Genomic DNA, 20,584 nt, shown 5'->3' with positions numbered 1-20,584 from the left:
GTGTGCTTAGGAAATCGTTCTTGCAACCCTAGATTTAAAGAAAGACGATGTGATAAGAATATTAACCCTTAAATGCATGATTTTTTGTATAACTTTTTAATCAGAATCAGAATCAGAATGCATTTATTCGTTATAACATAGGTACATTGTATTGGTCTTATAGTTAGAGCATATTGCGAACGCTATGTTTTGCCGCTAGGCGTACGAATTTGTTTACCTATATAAACTAAGTTAAACATGCGCTAGTCTAAGGTATTCATGCTTCAATAATCAAATCAATTACAAAAATAATAAATAAGAACAGAAAGATAAAGAGAATAAATTGAAATAGATGTGTCATGCTGTATAAAAGTAATAAATGTGATTTTGGATAGCTGCATATTGAGCCACGGACCATCAAATATACGATGCATATATACATCATTATGCATTTAAGGGTTAAGATATACAGGCGCTTATAGTAAGAATATTAAGATAGAGTATGAATTATCTCAGATGTTTTTTTTCGGGCTCGTGCCATAGTGTGTTTCGTGTTAAACAAAAGTTAGTTTCATTTATGCAGTGGGTACGCTACTTACTCCCGACATAAGTAAGGGTAACAAAGCCTATTTACTATTCTATATATATATACGTTCGGAGATAACACGTTTTGTTATCTATAAAGAAAAGCCCACCCTGATTGTTCTGAATGACCTGTCACATGAATTTGAACCTTAATTCTATCGCGATAGTTTCTTTTTAAACGATATGGTTGCTTTGACACGTGCTGAAGACCGCTGCTTAAAGAAACAAAGGCTTTTGTTTAAGAAATTAGGGCCCAAGCCCGAAAAAATCATCTGAGATAAATAATACTATATACAGGTACTTACTCGTAAATTATGGAGGCATCTTAAAAACTACACTATGTGATTCTATTTATTTTTAAATCGGAACACAGACTTATCCCTCCTCCAAAAGAGGGATTTAAACGATGTAGTCGCCATTGCTCTTATGTTGGCGTGACAATATTAGTAAAAGCAGTGGACATAACCATCGAAACAGTTATTTACATCAGCTAATTAAAGAAAAACGAAGCATTTAAGATGAACGTTTCCACATTCACTCAGACCATAATCCAATATAACAGCGCGACCCAGAGATGGACTCCTCTTATTCCATAAAACCGACACTTCAGATTATTAACTCTAAGACCTTGTACGCACTTGCGATTTAAAAAAGGAACAACGCTTTATTCCTACCGTTGCTTCTTTTTTAAACCACCAGGCTAAGCAACACATTCGTAGTCATTCTTGCAACCGGGATCGTAAAACTTTTTCTACGGTAATATATCCCGGAAATATGACAATTCGGTTGCTATAATTTGTCCAATCGATCTGACATTTTAGTGCTAAACTGGTAGAGTCGGACCAAGACAAGTTTGCAACGATTTCGATAGCACACGCAGTGCAAGAATTATTTTTCAACGTCAAAATTCTACGAAATTATGAGGTATAAATAATACTTGCATTGTATGCTCTAAAAATCGTTGCAGATTTTTCTTGGTCTAACTCTACAAAACAAACCTATGGTGTAAATTAGCCAATCGAAATATCAATTCAGAATCTAATACACAAAAACGGTGCTTAATAAGAATAATAAGTAGTGATCGGTAACGTTTTAATTTCATGGCGGCGTGGTCGAGTGAAGGAAAGTAACAATTTTAAAGGAGACGGTCAATTAAGGTTCATAACCATATCAAGGTTATTAACCTTAATTAATAATTTCAGCTGAATTTTACTTTGCCACGAAATTAAAACGTTGGTACCGATCACTATTAATAAGGGTGCGAGACACTAAAAGCCAATTCAGTGGAGGGCTCTCCAAACTCGCTAACTTGCCAATTCGCCCCGCAGAGAGCCAAATTGCGCACAATCCGGCACGCAAAGCCGTGCTGGCACTAAGATCAAAAAGTTGAAAGACCCCTTTAGTGCGTACGGTGTCCATAAGGCCAGTTGTACATTGCCTATCGCAGTATGTCCATGCCGGGCGGCGGTGGATGCGGCATGTCCCGCAGCTGCGCGCGCTCCACCGCCACCAGGCAGCCGCCCGCGCCCGGCGCCAGCAGCAGCGGCGCGGACGCCCCCACCCACACCTTCTTCACGTCGTCCGAGTGCTGCGCTAGGGGGAGGGAGTAGCCGCCTCTGAAAATGTCATAATGCTATACTTTACATAGACTGTCATATGCCGAACGCCAAGTATTACATACTATTACATAATATTACATAGTATTACATACTAGCTTTTGCCTGCGACTTCGTCTGCGTGGAGTTAGTAAATTGGTTAGCTTATTTTTTATCCAATCTGCTTTTTATCGATTCCCCATACAAAATTCCACCCCCCCTTTTCACCTCCTTAAAGGATGACTTCTGGGATAAAAATTACCCTATGTCCTTCCCCGGGACTCAAACTGTCTCTATACCAAATTTCAACTAAATCGGTTCAGCGGTTTAAGCGTGGAGAGACACATTTTCGCACTTATAATATTAGTATTGATTTATTAATTTAAACTTTATTGCACAAAAGAAAACTTAATGTACAAAAGGCGAACTTAATGCCATGAGGCATTCTCTCCCGGTCAACCTTAGGGCAAAAGCTGAAAAAATTGTAGGCGATAGAAGATTGTAGGTGTATGTAAGGGAGAGAGTGGCGTAATAAAGAGATTGTAATCACTCAGCGGTGGGTGAATGCCGGATGAATAAAATATGACTTCTTGTTTTTATTTAACTACTCCTACGAAGTAAGTCGCAGGCGGAGGTTACTAAGCTATTACATCCCAAGATACTTTAGATACTTACGCGCTGGCCACGGCATTGCGGGAGTGGCTTCGGCTAAGGCGACAACTATAGGTTGGAGCGAGACACAGCGATCGGACTATCCGTTCCCACCTATGGTTTTCGCCTTAGCCGAAGCCAGTAGCGCAATGTCGTGGCCAAGCCGTTAGTCTCTTTATGATTCTAAACTATGATCGGATAAGTATTTCCGTTTGGTCAAATCCGTAATCAGTATAACTCAATAGAGTGATAGCAAACGAAATATTTCTAAACATTACTAGTATTCCTAGTTATTCTAGAAATAACAGAATGCATGAAGCTGACGTATTTAAATTTACTTCTATAAATGATGACTAACGCTCCTGCAAGGTCTATTAAACAATGGAAACGGAAGGTTGCGTGCTAGCGTAGCGAGCCCTTTAGTAAAATATTCATCGCTAACATCTAATTTAGTTCATGGCCACCATTTTTTATTATTTAAAAATTGTGTAGATTTATAGGTACCTGAGTTTCCTATCCGCATGTAGCAAGGCGTCCGCCTTGAGCAAACGCACGGCCACTGCCACCAGCAGAAACAGAATGATGGCGCCACACACTGGTACCGCTATGGTGGCCGCTTTAAACCACACTTCACTGTTGTAGCTGGCGCCGCAGTCACTGGCTATTGTGTTGCCTTCTGGAATAAATAGAAAGGTTCTGTTGATAAAATCTTACTAACGATTAAAACAAGTTTAATAGGGAATATTACGCGAAACTCTGCGTAGGGGGCGCCACTACCACAATCTGAGGGTCTATCGCGAAACAAATCTAAATTTCGTTATTAAACATCTCTGTCACTCTTGCATATTCGAGCGATAAAGAGGCAGATAGCGAAATTTCTGATTCGCATTTCCCAATAGGTAGGTCCTCTGTAAACAAACCGCCTGGATGTGCATCAATGTCATATTTTACTATCTCTGAAAACTTGTCAAAAACCTGTTAAAGGTACAGTATGTATAAGTTACTCTATAGTTTACTAAAAAGGCTAGTGCTGCACTCTGGTGGCAGAACATTGCAGTAATATCCCCTATCACAGATTAATAAATAGTTACTATTCAAGGTTTTCATATGTTTACCTATACTATCATTATGCCAATTTACAACCCACAACAAGAACTATTTAAGTTCTTAATCCCTTGCTATCTTTACGCGGTAAATGTATATGAGACATGATTTCCAAACGATAAGTTACATATATCTACTCTTTATTAGGCAAAATCATAACCTAAAAATCCACGAGCCTTTTATTGAAAGCGACGTGACGTCCTTATGCTAATGAATCGAGTACATAGACACATTAAATTGCTTATTATTTTAAACAATTAGTAGAGAAAATCTTGGACCTAAAAAGATTGGTAGGTATTTCCAATATCAATCAATGTGTCTTTCACCGTACTTCAAACACTTGCTATACCATAAAGAGCGATTATTGTGCACTTGCGCACGAGTCCGGTGTTCAGCGATAACGAACAAAGGGGATAATGAATAGGGGACGATCAAAGCGATTAGCAAAGCGCTTTGTAATCGCAAATGAGCACCTGCGATTATCGCTCCAGTTAGCAAATGCACGAACCTCTAATGCGTTTTATAAGTGGAATGAAGGGGTCCCTTTGTTTGACATAATTATTGAAAGTCATAATGTAATGATTCAGTCATATTAGTCATAATTCTGAAACCGTTAACTTTACAGGATTTTCCTCAGGTTATCCTATAGACAGGTTAGGTTAGGTTTGTTTTATGGCAATCCTGAAAAGTTACGCGTTTCTAAGAAAAGCCAAATTATGACTAACGAAAATGTGGACAAACAATACATTATGAGTTAAAACTATATCAGGGGTGCGAAACTCCTCGTTTCGGGCAAACTCGGCTCCGTTCGGCTCAGCATTGCTCCGAGCAATTATTAGGGTTGTCACAAGTTGACGTCCCTTTGCGTGCACGACCACAGATAAGACAATGACTTGAATTTTGACAACCCTAAATAGCCGAAAGGGACAGTGCTATATATTAGCAAGGGCCAGAATGATTCGACCCTGAACCGTTGTCAAACTTCGGTTTTGTAGGACTTCCTTTCTATACGGTAGTACAATTATTTATTCTGTGACTATATGGGAATAGTTATTTACGATACAAGTGCGAAAAAGAGGAAATTCGAAACGAGCGGCGATAAATTAAAACACGACCGAAGGGAGTGTTTTAAATCGACACGAGTTGCGAATTACCTATTCGCACGTGTATCGTACAACGTTTTACAGTACATATGGCAGTTTCTATTTTTGACATAGTTACGAAATGTGCTAATTTACGCACTAGTGCAGAGAAGTAGCACCATATGTACTGTAAACATCATTTTATATCAAAACCAGGTCCAAACCGAGAAATTACTAGTGGAACATACATATACCATGGACCGGATTATTGATCTAATATGGATAGATAATTGATCTCGTTCTAATATGGTTTGATGAGCTAGGTACTGTTTCTAATTATGAGTATTATGACTTCATTAGTGTTTAATTAGATGCACGATTAGGGTGAAGTTGAGTTGATTGTGCTGTTATGGTACGCGGATATGCGGGATTCAGTTATTAAAAAAAATCTTCTTAGGTAAGGATACTGACGGATAGTTCCTTGCTTAAAAAATGTGGATAAAGCGCTCCCGATGTTGGTTTGGCCGATACCAATTAAGAATGTCGGATCTCACATATCAACTCAGTCGTTATTATACAAATTGTAGTAAAATTAAAGCTTATTTATAATTTGGCGGTGCTTTTCTGCCAATGAGGTAAAGTGACGTTGTAGGATAGATTTTCATAGCATCGGCGATACAATTTATAGTCACTTGTGTTATCGCTAATTTCATGCCATTTATTGTCTTATTGCGCAATTGTTCAAAAAACAACCTTTACAATATCACAAAAGAATTTAATATTAGGTATTCAAAACCTTACTTGATAGCACTTATAAAGTAGCACAACTCATGATCAGATAGAAAGTGGCCCACTAAAGAATATCTTTAAGTTATTCGTATCGAACAATGAACGTATCAATTGTCATAAAGAATGCAATTGTCTACACTTATCCGATCGATCTAAAATACTTTGCTAACCATTTTAAAATCAACCTTGTATCCTAAGGTTTAGATTCCATTTTTAGTCGGCGTCAGCTCATCAGTTCCAAGTAGAATGCTGCTAAGATACGAGAATTACGAGATACGGCTTTTCGCTTAGTTTTAAATTCGTCTATATGATGCAGTTTCTTAGAAAACTGTTGCAAGCATATTGTTACGGTTAGAGAAGGGTGCTTTATGCCTGTAGTGCCTTATCGGCAAAGTAAGGATGTGGTATATTTTGCTTGGCACTCTGCCGGGTGATAACGATTCTTGTTACAGTTATCCGAGCTACTGTTTTATGTGCCGTGCTCTGTAGGTACTACTGCTACCGTGTTTCTTATATATACATAGCAGAATTTGCGAGAACAATAATGGCCAATAAAACTAACATTCGACACAAACTAACAGCCGTTCATATACTAACCAGTATCTACCTATGTAGTTGGTTACTAAGTTCTGAGAGTTTTCACGGAATAAAAGGCGACCGGTCTGGCCTAGTGGACGACCGGTCTGGCCTAGTGGATAGTGACCCTGCCTGTGAAGCCGATGGTCCTGGGTTCGAATCCCGGTAAGGGCATTTATTTGTGTGATGAACACAGATATTTGTTCCTGAGTCATGGATGTTTTCTATGTATTTAAGTATTTGTATAGGTATTATATTTATCGTTGTCTGAGTACCCACAACACAAGCCTTCTTGAGCTTACCGTGGGACTTAGCCAATTTGTGTAAGAATGTCCCTATAATATTATTATTATATTATAAAAGGAAATAGGTAGCGATTTTTAGTTATTCATGTATACAGTTGTAAAGCTTACCTATTTATAAGTGATAAGCTTACAATACAACCTAATAAACATTGTTGTTCTGGTTTTGTAGAATTCCTTATAACACTCGGAAAAATGGCGTAAAAAAAAAATATTTTAGGAGGAGAATATCTTAGGTAATAAACTAGTAAAAAAATGGTGGTCACAAAGTTTGCGGTAATATATAGGCCTTATTAAAACAAGCAATTGAACCTTCTGGGAAAGTTGCAAGATTGCATTGGACACACTTGTCAAGTATAATTTTCATAAATCGACCGCGTGTTTACGTCTTCAGGCAATCTGGAGCTTTCCAAGAGTCCCATAAATTCTCCATCTGAATTTTATATTATTATATCATGTCTTGATCATTTTGATCATTACAAAATAAGCCATCAAACTGTGCCTAACCTTTTTTTTATTTTAAGCTTTATTTTACATTTAATCAGTTGAAAACCTAGTATTAGAACTTAGTGATTGACTAGGTACGGTCAAATCTTCTACGGGGTCAAACATGGAAAAGTGAAACAAGACATAGTTGCTACCTGCCTGAGAGTATAAAGTGAAGGTATTTTATAGGTAAAGTATTGAAAGCTAGGTTTGCTGTATATGTAATATCATACGGAAACCCAGTCCCTACCGTGCAAGGATGCATCGAATTATCTCATATTTTGGCTTCGATGTCGCAATTATAATAATTACATCAAACACAAAAACATGACTTCGGAACGATCATCCTGTCATTACAGATCAATTACGATTGCCTCAGAATCAATAATTACGATCGGCAGATAATTTGCCAACATTTTAATTGATCTGCATTTAAGTAGCAACATTATGAACGTTTGTTTACAATATTTCATAAAACGTAGGTAAGGTTCATATAACTTAAAGTTAATAGCAAAGTTTTGTTAAAAAAAAAAGAGTTTAGGTTTATGTCACTTTTTAACAAACTCCAAGTGACCAATAAAGCCCACGAGTTTTAACTGAAACAGTGGGCTTAGCACAGGAACGTCGCGACAGTATCTCGCGCGCGAGATAGACTACCCGCGTTTTTCTAACTGTATTAATTAGAAAGCGAAGGGTACCTAGTCTATCTCGCGGACAAGATAATGGCGCAGCGCTCCTGTGCTAACCTTACAGATAGGAAAATTAATACTTTGAATTACCCCAGAGCAGAACGCCATATGTTAATACAGAGTGAACATATCCACAGTTAACCTATTATTTATAATTGGATATGCTGCTACATTGTTCTCTACATTACGTTCTAGATATATGTCCGTACTACTACATTGTTGAACAATAACGCGGCCAGCTGACTATGAAATTACTAAAACATCCACCCTCTAATTCCATGATACCGCCCCGCATACGCTTATATTAATTACAGTGGCTGAGCGCATAGCCACATGCTGCCCAGCATAGTCTGACCTGGGATGCAATCCGATATACCAGCTATAAAAAACTTCATTTTGAACTCCCTTTTTTAAAATTGAACCTATAAGGTAGACGAAAGTGCTGGTCCTTGTTTCAACAAGTTTCATCTAAACTTAAATAATTGTCAATAAAAATGCAGCAGGTTGTCGACTATTGGGAATTAACATGTTGAGCACTAGGCCGTTTATGTTATCAATAATATATATTTTCGGTTTATCTACTTTGCTTTAATTGATGTTTAGACTATATCTTACCACCAGGCGCGAAAAGTACAAACGTGAAGCAAAGCAAAATAGACAGACACAGTATGTACCTAAAACTACCTATTCATCATTCCATCAAGAAAACAAATGAAATAAGAACGGAAATATAAGAAGGGTATTAAGAAATACACTTCCTCAAGTTATATTAGACACTAAAAGCCGAGTACAAAATGTTTATTGAATAGAGCAAGAGGCAATTATGCTAGCATGCGTGTACGCAGGCGTAATTATAGGAAGCCGGGTTTCAATGGTGCCTTGTGTGCCGAGGTGCGCCGCTTGATATTCATTTATTGATATAATTCATGTGGTCAACAACTGTGGACTATTACCTCAAGTTATAAAAAGGCTAAGTTGCCAAGTTTCTTGATATCATTTACAAGTCACAATATACCAGTAACTGTCTCGGACCCAGGGTCTGTCACATACCTAGTCACTTTAATTCATATGGGCATAAGTTGTGAAACCTTCTATCATAATTTGTAGGATTTTCCAGGATTCGTGTCATTTTGTGAATGATGAGAGCTGTTAAAAGTGGCGTATTTAAAATCTCTTTTTGGACTTATTATTTCCAATGGCAAGCTCTGATTGGCTTAGGTATAGTTTTTTTTCAAAAAACTAATTACCCAACTAACTGAATACTGAAGACTATAAAATAAATCCTAATGAGATTACATAAGACTTTAATGATCGCATGAAACAAGCATTTCGCTATATACAACTTTACCCTATCGCAAGCTATTCAACCAAAATATTATGATAACGGACGTACCTATACAGTCATCTATAGGATCTGAACGAAAACAATTCGCGGTTCCAATATATCGGAGAAGTTCCAGTTTCCAAGAACAAAGATATTGTTGTGTTGTGTCTTATGTAAACTGCAGTGATGGCTGAGTCAATTGTCGCGTAACGTCATTTCTTATACGGGAGAGAAAATCTCATTTGTCCACTGGATTATGAGTATGAGTGCCTAGAAGCATCTGATTTTTGAATTACTGATGATCCTAAATTCCGTAATGAAGATTTGTAATATGATCTTTCAATCAGGACATCTTTTAGTTCTCTAGTTATATATGAGTTGAACTCTTATAGAAATAGAAATAGTTTATTTTGTGTAAAATATAAAACTTAACCTATTACATCTTATTTTAATATATTCTAACACCAAAATGGATGCAGTTCAGCATATGCCGATGACTAAAATATTTAGCCATGGCGCTGGTTTTCAGGAAAATACAATTAAATTAAATTAAATAAAACAAAACTAAGCTAAAATGTGGGAGAAAGCGGGTTTGTGCTTTAAACAATACTTATAGTCAGCTTATCTAGTGAAACAGTAAAACATAATTGATACCGGCACTATAGATTTGCCAGGGCAAAAAGAACCACCAACCTTCCTTCAACCGAAACAAATATTTCGTTACATTAGCGATTCCTCATCGATTGCTACTAGTTGTGGATCCACGATACCGCTGTTATTAGCCCATGTGCGAGACCAATGCGGTTAGATGTGTGTATAACGAGAAAGGTACCTAGGTACCTAATCTACTAGGGTTAAGGTAGCTAGTGTTAGATGGTGTGCCCAAATTACTGTTCCCCCATGCACCCATCGCGAACCCATACTCGTACAAAATTTAGGGAATGATTGATAAAGAGGCGATCTTGATGATATTTACCTGAATCATGCGTCAGATTGAGCCTGGCCCGAGCCAGCGGGCTGTCCTCATGGTTGCACAGGTCTCTAAAGCAGCACAATAGGAGCGAATGCTCCCTTGAAGGCGGTCGTACGTCCGCTGACGGTGAGTTCTGGCAACGGGACACTGCTTCTTCGACCCTGAAAATGAGACGGTGGATTATTAATCATTGTTGTTGTGATAAAACAAAAGTGACCATTCTGGCCGATTCAAGGACGATCTGTCATAATATTCCATTAATAGACATGGATGAATTTCATCAGTCAGATCTAGTAGCACATCACAACAAGCACTGTCGAATAGTCGGTAATTGAACTGATTTAGTTACCTATCATTAAAACATCTTGAATACACGGAACATCTGTCACCAAGACGCTGTCACAGTCATGGAAATCATCAAACCTATAAATCCTCGTAATTATCGTCTCTTAATTATTGTATCGTTTGGTTCCACCAATGATTAAAATATCAACCTTAAGTTTGTAAGCAATATGGTTCGTTACTTCAACCAGTGAACTGTCACGAAAAAATAAAACAATTGTTTTATTTTAAGTGTCGAAATTGTTTAATTTATAAGCGTGAGAACAGACTCCGTGAGTAGTTTGCGAACGAAGTGGTCAATTTGTATGCGTTGGTGCGTCGCCTGTCAAAATCTTGCGTCCCGGTCCAAAAGGGCGTAAGTGTAAATACTAAGGAATTCAAACTTATTTTAGGATCCTAAAATACCCAGTTTCAGTTTTTTATGGACGTATTGCTATTGCCGTATCAGTGGTTATTAAAAATATTACTATGTATGTATGTTATTGCCCTTTCAGTGGTTATTAAAAATATTACTATGTAGGTAATGTAGTAATCTACATAATTATTGTTTTTTCAATTTTTGTTAAGACTGTATCTGCTTTTCGGTGATGGAGTTCAAAGTACAAGGACAATAAAGGCCATTCGCATCTATTTTACTTATACTTGAGCCATACGTTAGTATGATCCTTAAGAAAACAATAAATAAATATAAGAAAATTTTATATCTATGTTAGATTGTTCTAGTTCGGTCATCTTTATAACCCATTAATTTCATATTCAAAGAATCAGCGACGTTATCGTGGGAACTATGGCTATTCGCGGTTTCTTTATTATTTTTTATCAATCCATTAGAATTTTTCAGATCACTGTGTCAAACATAGCTTCCGTGTCAGCAAATTCTTGGTCTAGGAATGCTGTTTCGCTGAATATTAGGGCGATTGAGCAGCCGTCGTTATCCTCAAGAACTTGCAGATATTCAAGGTGAATTGGGGTAACTTCGAAAGAGGGGTAATTTTTTAAGTCGCCAATATCTGCTAAATCAGAAGTAATACTTTGGCAAGACTTACGCTATCGCTACTACAACGCTTCCTAAGGAATCTTGTTTACTGTTGCCACAGTAGAAAGTGGTTCAAATATAGTAGATATGTATTAGCAATTCTCAATATTACCTCGTTTTCGAAGTTATCCCAATACACCTTATAAAGAAAGCTAGGGATGATATTTACAATTTATACAAAACGCGTCTTCTAGATACGCTAAAGTAGAGTCAGCAAAAGTACGCGCCTTGAGTATTCTTGTTGTAATAATGCGTACAATATTCTAGTGTATTTTACCTACCGTTGCCTACCGTATGCATATTAAAACTATCTTCTCTAAAAAGGATATTAATGTTTCACTTGCCTCAGGCTGTAAATATATCATGTTATCAATGATCTAAACGTAAGTCTACACCATAACCACTTCAAATACAGAGAAGTACAACAACAAATCACAAAACCGTGTTATGACAAAAATGCAAGTCCTACAAACCCTTATCGGTACAAGAGAAAATACCGACGTAAAATTTAATCAACATGAGATTCCAAAGGAATATAATTAATCAACTAAAAGATGATCTTTTGAGATACGGTCCAACTCCATAACCACAAGGTCCTAACTAGGAAGTGCCGTCTACTAAAGGCAGACGTTTTAGAAACGAAAGATAAGAACAAATAAAGAAGACAATGGGCCGGCCGCATTGAGACGTGACTCTGCAAAGGTATCGGTTTTTTTGGAGGACAAAAAGGACGATGAGAAATTCCAAATTCAAGTATATTCTGCCAGCAGGCTTTAAAGAAATCATTTATAGGCTTTTTAAAGTCAAAAGTGCTTTAAAAGCAGGCATATCAGAAAATAAAAAGTAGATAAATCATCTTATGGGTGAACTTGCTGCATTGTACAAATACTTTACTGATATTTTTAGTGATAATGGTCCTAACATTTTTTGAAGTAAAGGACAATCATGGTTAAAAAAAAAATTTCACACTTATTTGTGTTGCCATTACAAATAAAAAAATTAACTAACGCTATCTAATAAACGAATGACAACAACAACAACAACACTAAGCTTTGCTTGTATAAAACAGTGCGTATAAATAAATAGATCATCAATCAAATCTAGATGACGCATTTATTTCATCATTTTGCAGTCATCCTAGTTTTTGCTGTACCTTGTTGATATTTAAAAGTTTTTCACCATCTAAAGGACCTCTAAAATGACTAGACGAATAAAAAATCAATTTAGCTGACTGTACTGTATGAACGCATGTATAATTAGTGACGGGTTGTCTGCCTTGTCCATGTTACAAGTACATGTTACAAGCCTTAATAGCTTGTCTGTTGGCACTTGAACTGAATTAGTTTTAATAACAAGGGACATAAAAAAAAACAATGCTCTAGTTACGTAATGGAACGTCGGGTTTGTTGAAGAAAACATTACTGACAGCGAGATAACGGGTGTTAATGAATAAAATTATATAACCATTATTTTGATAGCAAGCACTTTGAACAGTTGAAGTACGCGTAAGTGTGTCAAAAGTATTTAAGGGGACTGTACTTTAAAGGCCAAACCGGTTTCAATCAATTATTATTGCAAAGTCTTGGCCAATTTTTCTTTGTCATTTTCTAAAAACCAATGTCCAGGTTTCCGTTTCTACGCATTAAAGGGATTAAACCCCGGTAGTAGGTATGATGGTGACGATCATCTAGAGATCTGAATTATGTTCCGACAAAACAGATTACGTCTTTACGTCACTATTGATTGGCAAATTGGTCCGAACGAATTATCAGAAACGCAAAAGGATCAAGGCGAACATTAAATAAATTCAAGAGACCCCAAAAAAAGAACCCTAATGCAGCCCGCGGCCTCCAATCATCCGACAACATGCAACGTAAAAAAAACGCATAAAACGATGCATGAGTAAACATTAAAAAGGCAGGAATTAAGTTTTTTTTTAATAACATGACTGAGAACGTCGGGATTGTTCCAGTTTAATATCGCGAAAAATCGTCGGCAGAAACTCGATGGGGTACTGGACTTTTATTTGTTGCGTGCAGAGATCTTTATATGTATTATTGAATGTAGTACTCTTGAATTTTCTTTAACATTAATTAATATTCCATTAAGCAGCGAATATAATGAGCCTTTATCATCAGTTACAAGACTTACAAGTGAATAGGCAGATGTTGATAGCAAAATAATTATTAAAATGGCTGCTTAAAGCTTTTTAATAAATTACCAGGAGATTAAAAGCATTAAACGACGATGATAAAGCGGTCGGTTTACTTGCAAAGTAAAAAAAATAAGCCTCATTAAGAGCACTCGATTCGTGTAGATAAGAAAGTATCTTTAGCGTAAATAAATAAAAAGCGCGGGAGATAAGATTGGCGTACATTTTAATGCCAATTAAAAGCTATGTATATTGAAATGGCGTTACATTTAAAATAAGAAAGGAAATAACATTTAATCAAGATTAGAACTGAGAACAAAGACATCGTAATAGAGATATGAAATTCCGTGAAAATATTGATAACGTCTAATCTACATACATATTGAAAACACCTAAATCCTGGTTGTGACATCTGATATTAGGGGAATGTCAAATGACTAACGCAAACGAGGTTAAGTGCAATTTGCATTAGACGTAGTTTGTCAACTACTCGTGTTAGAACTTTCGTATTGCAATTACTGTAAGTGATACAGCAGATCATTGCTGGGCTAAGCGATCCTGCGTACCAACATTTACACTGTTTATCCATCTTGAATATGTCTTGCTCTAATTTCAGTCTGATCTATTCAATAGCAAAATATATAAATATATATGTGAGTAAGGTGCTCAAAAATAGGATGGAGCGCATCTGAATGTTCCTGATGACGAATGCTCAAAGTTCTTTGATAATAGAAGAACTGAAGAGCTTTAGGCACAGGCACATCATATCAACGTTAGATTTACGTGACCAGTCCTTTGCCATTTCAGCTCTAGCCTTTCAAGCTACGCTATCTATGTAAATGTTCATAATAGTGTATGAATCTTTGTCCTCGTTCATCGATAAGGCAGAGGTCAGGATCCCAGATAGCGCAGCTGCGCGGCCGCTGACCCGCGTTTAAATCTGCCACTCGATAATAAATATTGATTCTCTGTTTCATCCGAAGCGCAAGAGAATCTGCTCGTGTTTCGATCATGCGTAACGAATTTGCAATCCACTTTAGGTTTTCTATGTTTCATGCGATTCTTCATCAACTGTAAATTCTTTGAGGGAATACTACCAATGATACCTTAAATATACGATAAATAACAAAAATTAAAAAGTCCGTCCCAAGCCCTCAAGTCAAATTAAAATCGGTTAATAAAATCCAATTTCGAAAATTGATTCTCATGGCATTGAAAAAAATATCTACATTTAGAGAAACATGTTATGTTTTTAAAAGACTAAAGCGAATTCCTTGTACATTCCTTAAATTGATCGATAACATAATACACGGTCATTACACAAGCATCAAGAACAAGACAACGTCCATTTAATTCAACATTACGGTCGTCCAGGGCACGGACATGACATAATCGGGCGCGGGACGATCTCGATGCCTTTTGGAGGGGCCTTTGTGCCGTAATGTGATGGAACTGCATCAGAAATGAAACGGTAATTAGGTCCAGTATTATAATATATAGAAATTAAATAAGCTAATAAGGATTATCTTGTGTTTTGACCACATGATTGAAAAGTTACTGCTGATTACATAGGCTGCAAAATTATCTTTGCTACACTTCAAATAAGAAAGCGTTCATAAAAATCAGTCTCATGACCTAAACAATCTATAATTTCAGTTGGTTTAATGATGGGGTAAAAATATAACGCGATTGCAACGTCCCATTTGTCTTTATTCGTAGGCTTTTATATGCTCTAAATTATACGCAAGAATTTCAATTTTAAAATCGAAATGTTAACGAAGACCGGCGATCGTTTGCGGAGATAATGGCCGAGATTGCCAAAAAGGTATAAAAATGTTTAAAGCAAATAAAAGCGGGCATGCGCCGGAGTTGAGACGGTGAAGTATTCCTGATTTAGGGACATTCGACGCACATGAACCAGTATAACCGATCCGTAGCAAACATAGACACTGCATTTACGTTGGTAGGCCAGAGTCCAAGCGATGAGAGGTCGGTAAGAGAGGAATAAGAAACCTGAACAGGTTCCGAGCGGACGGCAGCCGCTTTACCCACCTAGAGAAACAAGCCTTCAGTCTCTATGACTTTTAAATGGACATACTACCTTTGTCTTTTAAACGGCAGCTCTCCGAATAAGATAATCAAGTGAGCGGGTAATTTCAGTACAAAAAAGCCAAATAAAAACCTCCGTGCCTTCTTCGGCACGGGTAATTAATAATTCAACCAAAACGAAATTACTATTCTGCTAAGATGGGAAAAAACGTGAACTGTTTAATTGAATAGCTTATAAAGATCTTTTCAGAACGAGATCAAAACAATCAAGGCTTTGGTCTAAATAATAATTTAATTTAATAAAGATTATAAAAGAGCGTAGTAAATTAAATTTTTCAGATTGATTCAACTGAATAAGGTTTTCATATCGGTATTTGAGCCTTATGTTACAAAACAATGGACATTAGGAAAATTTGTAACGTTGTCCCACTTGTCCCTAACAAAGCAATTAATAGATTAGCAAGACACAAGACACAATGGTGTTCGATCAAATGAAGTAACACCTCATTTCTCGACAACGACCGGCGATGAAAGCTGGTTCGGGACGCCGAAAGATAAATTGATTGAGGGCACTCATAATCTAGCAGTCATGATCGATGACAATGCATTTCTCGTGTACAACAACGAATTAATATTAATTATTATCACGTTACTAGTAACGAAAACGCGCCATGAAATAAATCAAAAAGACGGCATAAAAAATCACGCAGCAGAGAAGAAAATGTGTAAATTACGTACTAACGGATCTCTTTGAAATTTTTAAGCTGGGAGAATGTAAAATAAATCATAATGAAGGCGCTATAAAAATACAGTTGCTGGGAAAATTTGTGTAAATTAGAATCGATTACACATTAAAGCGGAAAGTTATAATGTAGCGTTATAAATTTAGGAATGCTACCGACGTGGTGGTTTTACTTTATATCTCACGTCAGCCTAATTAATTTGGCGACGTATAATTAGTAACGATAAAATCTTCGGGAGCAACGACAAGGAACCTTGTCGTATTAAATACATACGACCCATAAAATATACTTAATGAAAAGCTATTGTAAGTTACGAAGACATCTAGAATGCGGTCTAAGTATACGGTGAAGTAACAAGCCGTAATACAGAAGGACGATTATACTAATAAAGAAGACAGGTTTGTAAAGGCGGTTTATGACAGACGTTCATATATTATGCATTAAAACAAACATCATTATGAAAACCATGGCAGTACTATAAATATTTCCAAAGCTTATTTATTTGTGAGCTTGTTTGGACTGTCTATCTTGGTTGCAACAGCTTTGACTGATGTATGGTACGCGTTGTCTTTCATAAATTACTAGCGACCGTGTAGTTTTACAATGCTATCTCATGTTTATTGGTTAATGATTGTTTTGCTTCTATAGCGTCATTAACGAAAGTTGTAGATTACGTTATTAGTAAACAATCACATAGGCACACAATTTAGACATTTTATGACATTAGTCAATTGAATGTATTCGATAAGGTCAACGCTTATATTAAACATGGCTGTTATTTCTTACTATTAGTGTTATTAGTTACCTCATGGTTACCTCCCACATTACTTTTTTTTTTTTTTATGTGATGTTCAGCAAACGAGCAGACGAGCCGCCTGATGGGAAGCAGTCATCGTCGCCCATGGACGTAAGCAACATCACAGGAGCCACTTAAGCATTGCCGACCCTTGAGAACCCTAAATACCCGCTTCTTGAAGAATCCCATGTCGTAGCACAAAGGAAATACCTCAGGAGGCAACTCATTCCACATTCTGCACGTTCTGGGAAGAAACGAGCGGGATGCCCGCTTATTCATGGTGTGCCATGTGTCTAAGAAGTGAGGATGAGCTTTGCTCCTTTGGCGGGAGGTGCGGTGATTAGAAACGAGACGATGGCACCAGATCAAAAAGTTCTTTTATAAGTACTTTTATTATTTACATTGAAAACGACAAAAATATAAGACAAACTTAACGTTTATGTAAGTTGCCATTAGCAATCTCGTAATAGTAACTGCCTAACTGGTCTCAGATCGGGTATCAAATGTGGTATTTCCTATAAAAAGGGACCTATTGTCGATGACGCTTACGCCATTATAAACGATGCTCCGATATAAATACAATGCCGCACGACGCTGTGCGGCGTTAGCGCCATCGACAATAAGGTCCCTTTTCATAGAAAATGCCCCAAATATCTCGAAGAAATTAACGGCTGGACAGTTTTATAGCTTAAAGTAACCGTTTGTAACATTAACATCACCATTTGTGTAAGACGTTTCTATAAGTAGTAACTGTAGTAATTAAGTATAGTGTATGTAGAGGCGTAAAGATGATACATGTTCTGTGTAATAATTGCCATGTTACTTACTGTGTGCTTCACAGGTAAAATAATTAGGTGTTAACATTATTTAATTTGTAAGTATCGGTAGACAGATAAAATGCACACCACGGTCAACATTGTGTTGTAGAAGCGCTTAACGCTGCCTCAAACCGTAATAATTGATGGAACAACACACAATTTGCACGAGAGACAGCTAGTGCTGTCATTCACCAAGAAGGAAATTGGATTGGATTGGATTTATTCGCAAGATAAATAGATGGCAGAGCATCGTCGTATGCGTTCGAGAAGAGCTGATATCTTGACAGGTTAGGAAGCTTAGGAGTATCATGATCCAGCATACGGTCCGATGCAAGGACTCTTCGGATAACTTATTATGTTATTGTTTTTTTTTTGTTTTCAGTCCGATAACTTACGTGTCAGCAAGATGCTGAAGGCACCCGTGGCTGGCGTGGTGGCGGCGCGGCGCGGGCAGCTCGCTGTAGCATCCTCCCCCAAGTGTAGACCGGCACATGTAGCCCGTGCTCACGCATTGCGCCGTGTTGCAGTAGCATCGCACGCCTTCAGAGATCTCGGGTTTTGGCTCTGGAAAGAAAGAGATAATGGTCAGAAACACATTAATTTTTAAAGCACAAATATAAATCTACTAATGGTGAGATGATCTTTGATAGGAACTGGTTGGTGACGGGTCCAGAGCGGGACACGTGAAAAGAGACATTTGCCCAAATGCCCAGCAGTGTGGGACACCCAGGCTCATAGAAATGACTAATGGCGCATTTCATGATAAATATTATTATTATCTTAGTCATCCTTAAAACCAAAGCAGACATAAAATTGGTGGTTTTACTACCGACTTTATAGTTAGACACTTACTTAGGGCGATAAATTTAAGTATGTCTCAGGTCGCAGGGTTTTGTCACGCGATCCAAAAGCGATAAATCGTCGATTTAACACTTTTGTTTATAGCGGTGTACAGATTCTGTCATCTTCTGACAAGTGGGATTTTCTGGCAATTGACGCTTGACAAAGTTTAAACAATATCAAATAGGTAATCGTATTTTTTTATCATACTTATTATAGTTATTATAGACTAAGCAGCTACATCCATAAGAGTATCTGTGACGGTATAAGCAACTGCTAGAGCATAAGTCTACAGTCAAGTTGCTATAACTATATTATATATCATTGTACCTACCTACCAGCTTGCTGCATAGCAAAATAAAATGATAGTCCAAGCAGGCTCATATTTATCCGATCTAAGACAATACGTCATTCGCGGGCCCGTAATACTCGTTGTTTTTCAATCTTGGAGAAATATTCCCTTATATGTATGTATTTATACCACAATCTCGGTAACAGAACAGTACCACGAACAATACTTGAACCTAACGGGAAGACCGAAAAAAGTTACGTTGAAATTGAGACGCTGTAAAATCTTCAGTTAACAATAGGTATATTGATAGTTAAATGGTTTAGTGCGATTGCTAGAGGGAATCATGTTTGCAAATGATACTCGTCAGCACGGCGTCTGACATTGCTATAAAGTTTGATGGGTTTAGTTGGATTTACAGCTTGATTTGCGCAAGCGGTTGGCCTATTCGTTTTTACGACGATCAAGCCCCTATCGTTATAAATAATAGCTAATCCTACTCATCGATTTTGATGAAGGCGATCATAGATTTATCCTTTTGCAGATGGCTGGGTGGGTAACTCTAGTGTAGTCTTAAAGACCAAATGACATTCTGGATATGCTTCCCCTACCACTTAAACATTTATACAGTTTACTTAAAACACTTCCGTGAGATATTGCGTTCGTGATGGTGTGGATAAGATAACTAGAGTACAAAGAGGCTATTGACGATAAAGACAGGTAATTAAACTGTCAAAACCTAAGATGCAGGGGTAAATAGACTATGGGGGTAGCAGCAATGGTGATATAGACAAACTTCGACGGACAACCCATTAGGAGAACGTTAATCGAAAATGGTAAAATCATAACATAACGATGATATCGAACAAAAAGCTTTCGGCAGCAGAACCAGTTGACGACGAGCCGATGAACTGGCAAAAATAAACATAGCCCGTGTATCGTGTATGAATAATGCGCACGTCATACTCCACGGGCCCCTACATAAATATACGAGCCAGCCTCCGACCGCATTCAATGTAAATGCTTCGGCTCCAGACGATGAAACAAAACGAAATTAATTTCAGAGGGACGCCGCTTTATTTGCTCTCGAGGACCGAGAACGGTTCCTCGAGGGACCCCCCTTGAGGCCGAGCATCTTTAAGAATATCTCTTTCGTTCACGGAATCGTTTTTATAAGTCTAATTTTCGGATGATTAGTTACTCAGCCGCTGCGCTGACGGTGGGACATCGATCGAGAATCCAGATAAAAACACAGACCTTAACGAACAAGAGTAATCAGATTCTAAACGGCAATTTGGGAATTACTGAAATAAATTAAGAGTAGGTTTTACTGGAAGCTCGCGAGGAATTGAGCGCTTCGATGAAAGTACCCAAACTGCTGAGG

The 20,584-nt window shown here is 37.4% G+C and overlaps 1 protein-coding gene across 1 annotated transcript in view; it reads right to left on the bottom strand.

The window, feature by feature from the left end:
• Positions 1–638: 638 nt before the first annotated feature.
• Positions 639–20,584, bottom strand: part of LOC134745948 (BMP and activin membrane-bound inhibitor homolog) — an 82,458-nt gene continuing 62,512 nt past the window's right edge. Inside the window, exons 2-5 of the mRNA XM_063680090.1 lie at positions 18,467–18,635; positions 10,139–10,296; positions 3,315–3,486; positions 639–2,180 (exon numbers count right to left, since the gene is read on the bottom strand). Coding sequence (XP_063536160.1) covers positions 2,003–2,180; positions 3,315–3,486; positions 10,139–10,296; positions 18,467–18,635 — 677 coding nt within the window. The 3' untranslated portion in view covers positions 639–2,002. The remainder of the gene's footprint in view (positions 2,181–3,314; positions 3,487–10,138; positions 10,297–18,466; positions 18,636–20,584) is intronic.

This window comes from Cydia strobilella, chromosome 12, assembly GCF_947568885.1.
Source record: "Cydia strobilella chromosome 12, ilCydStro3.1, whole genome shotgun sequence".
Classification (NCBI taxonomy): Eukaryota; Metazoa; Arthropoda; class Insecta; order Lepidoptera; family Tortricidae; genus Cydia; species Cydia strobilella.
The sequence above is the reverse complement of the archived record's forward strand: the minus strand, read 5'-3'. Positions and strand labels throughout refer to the sequence as shown.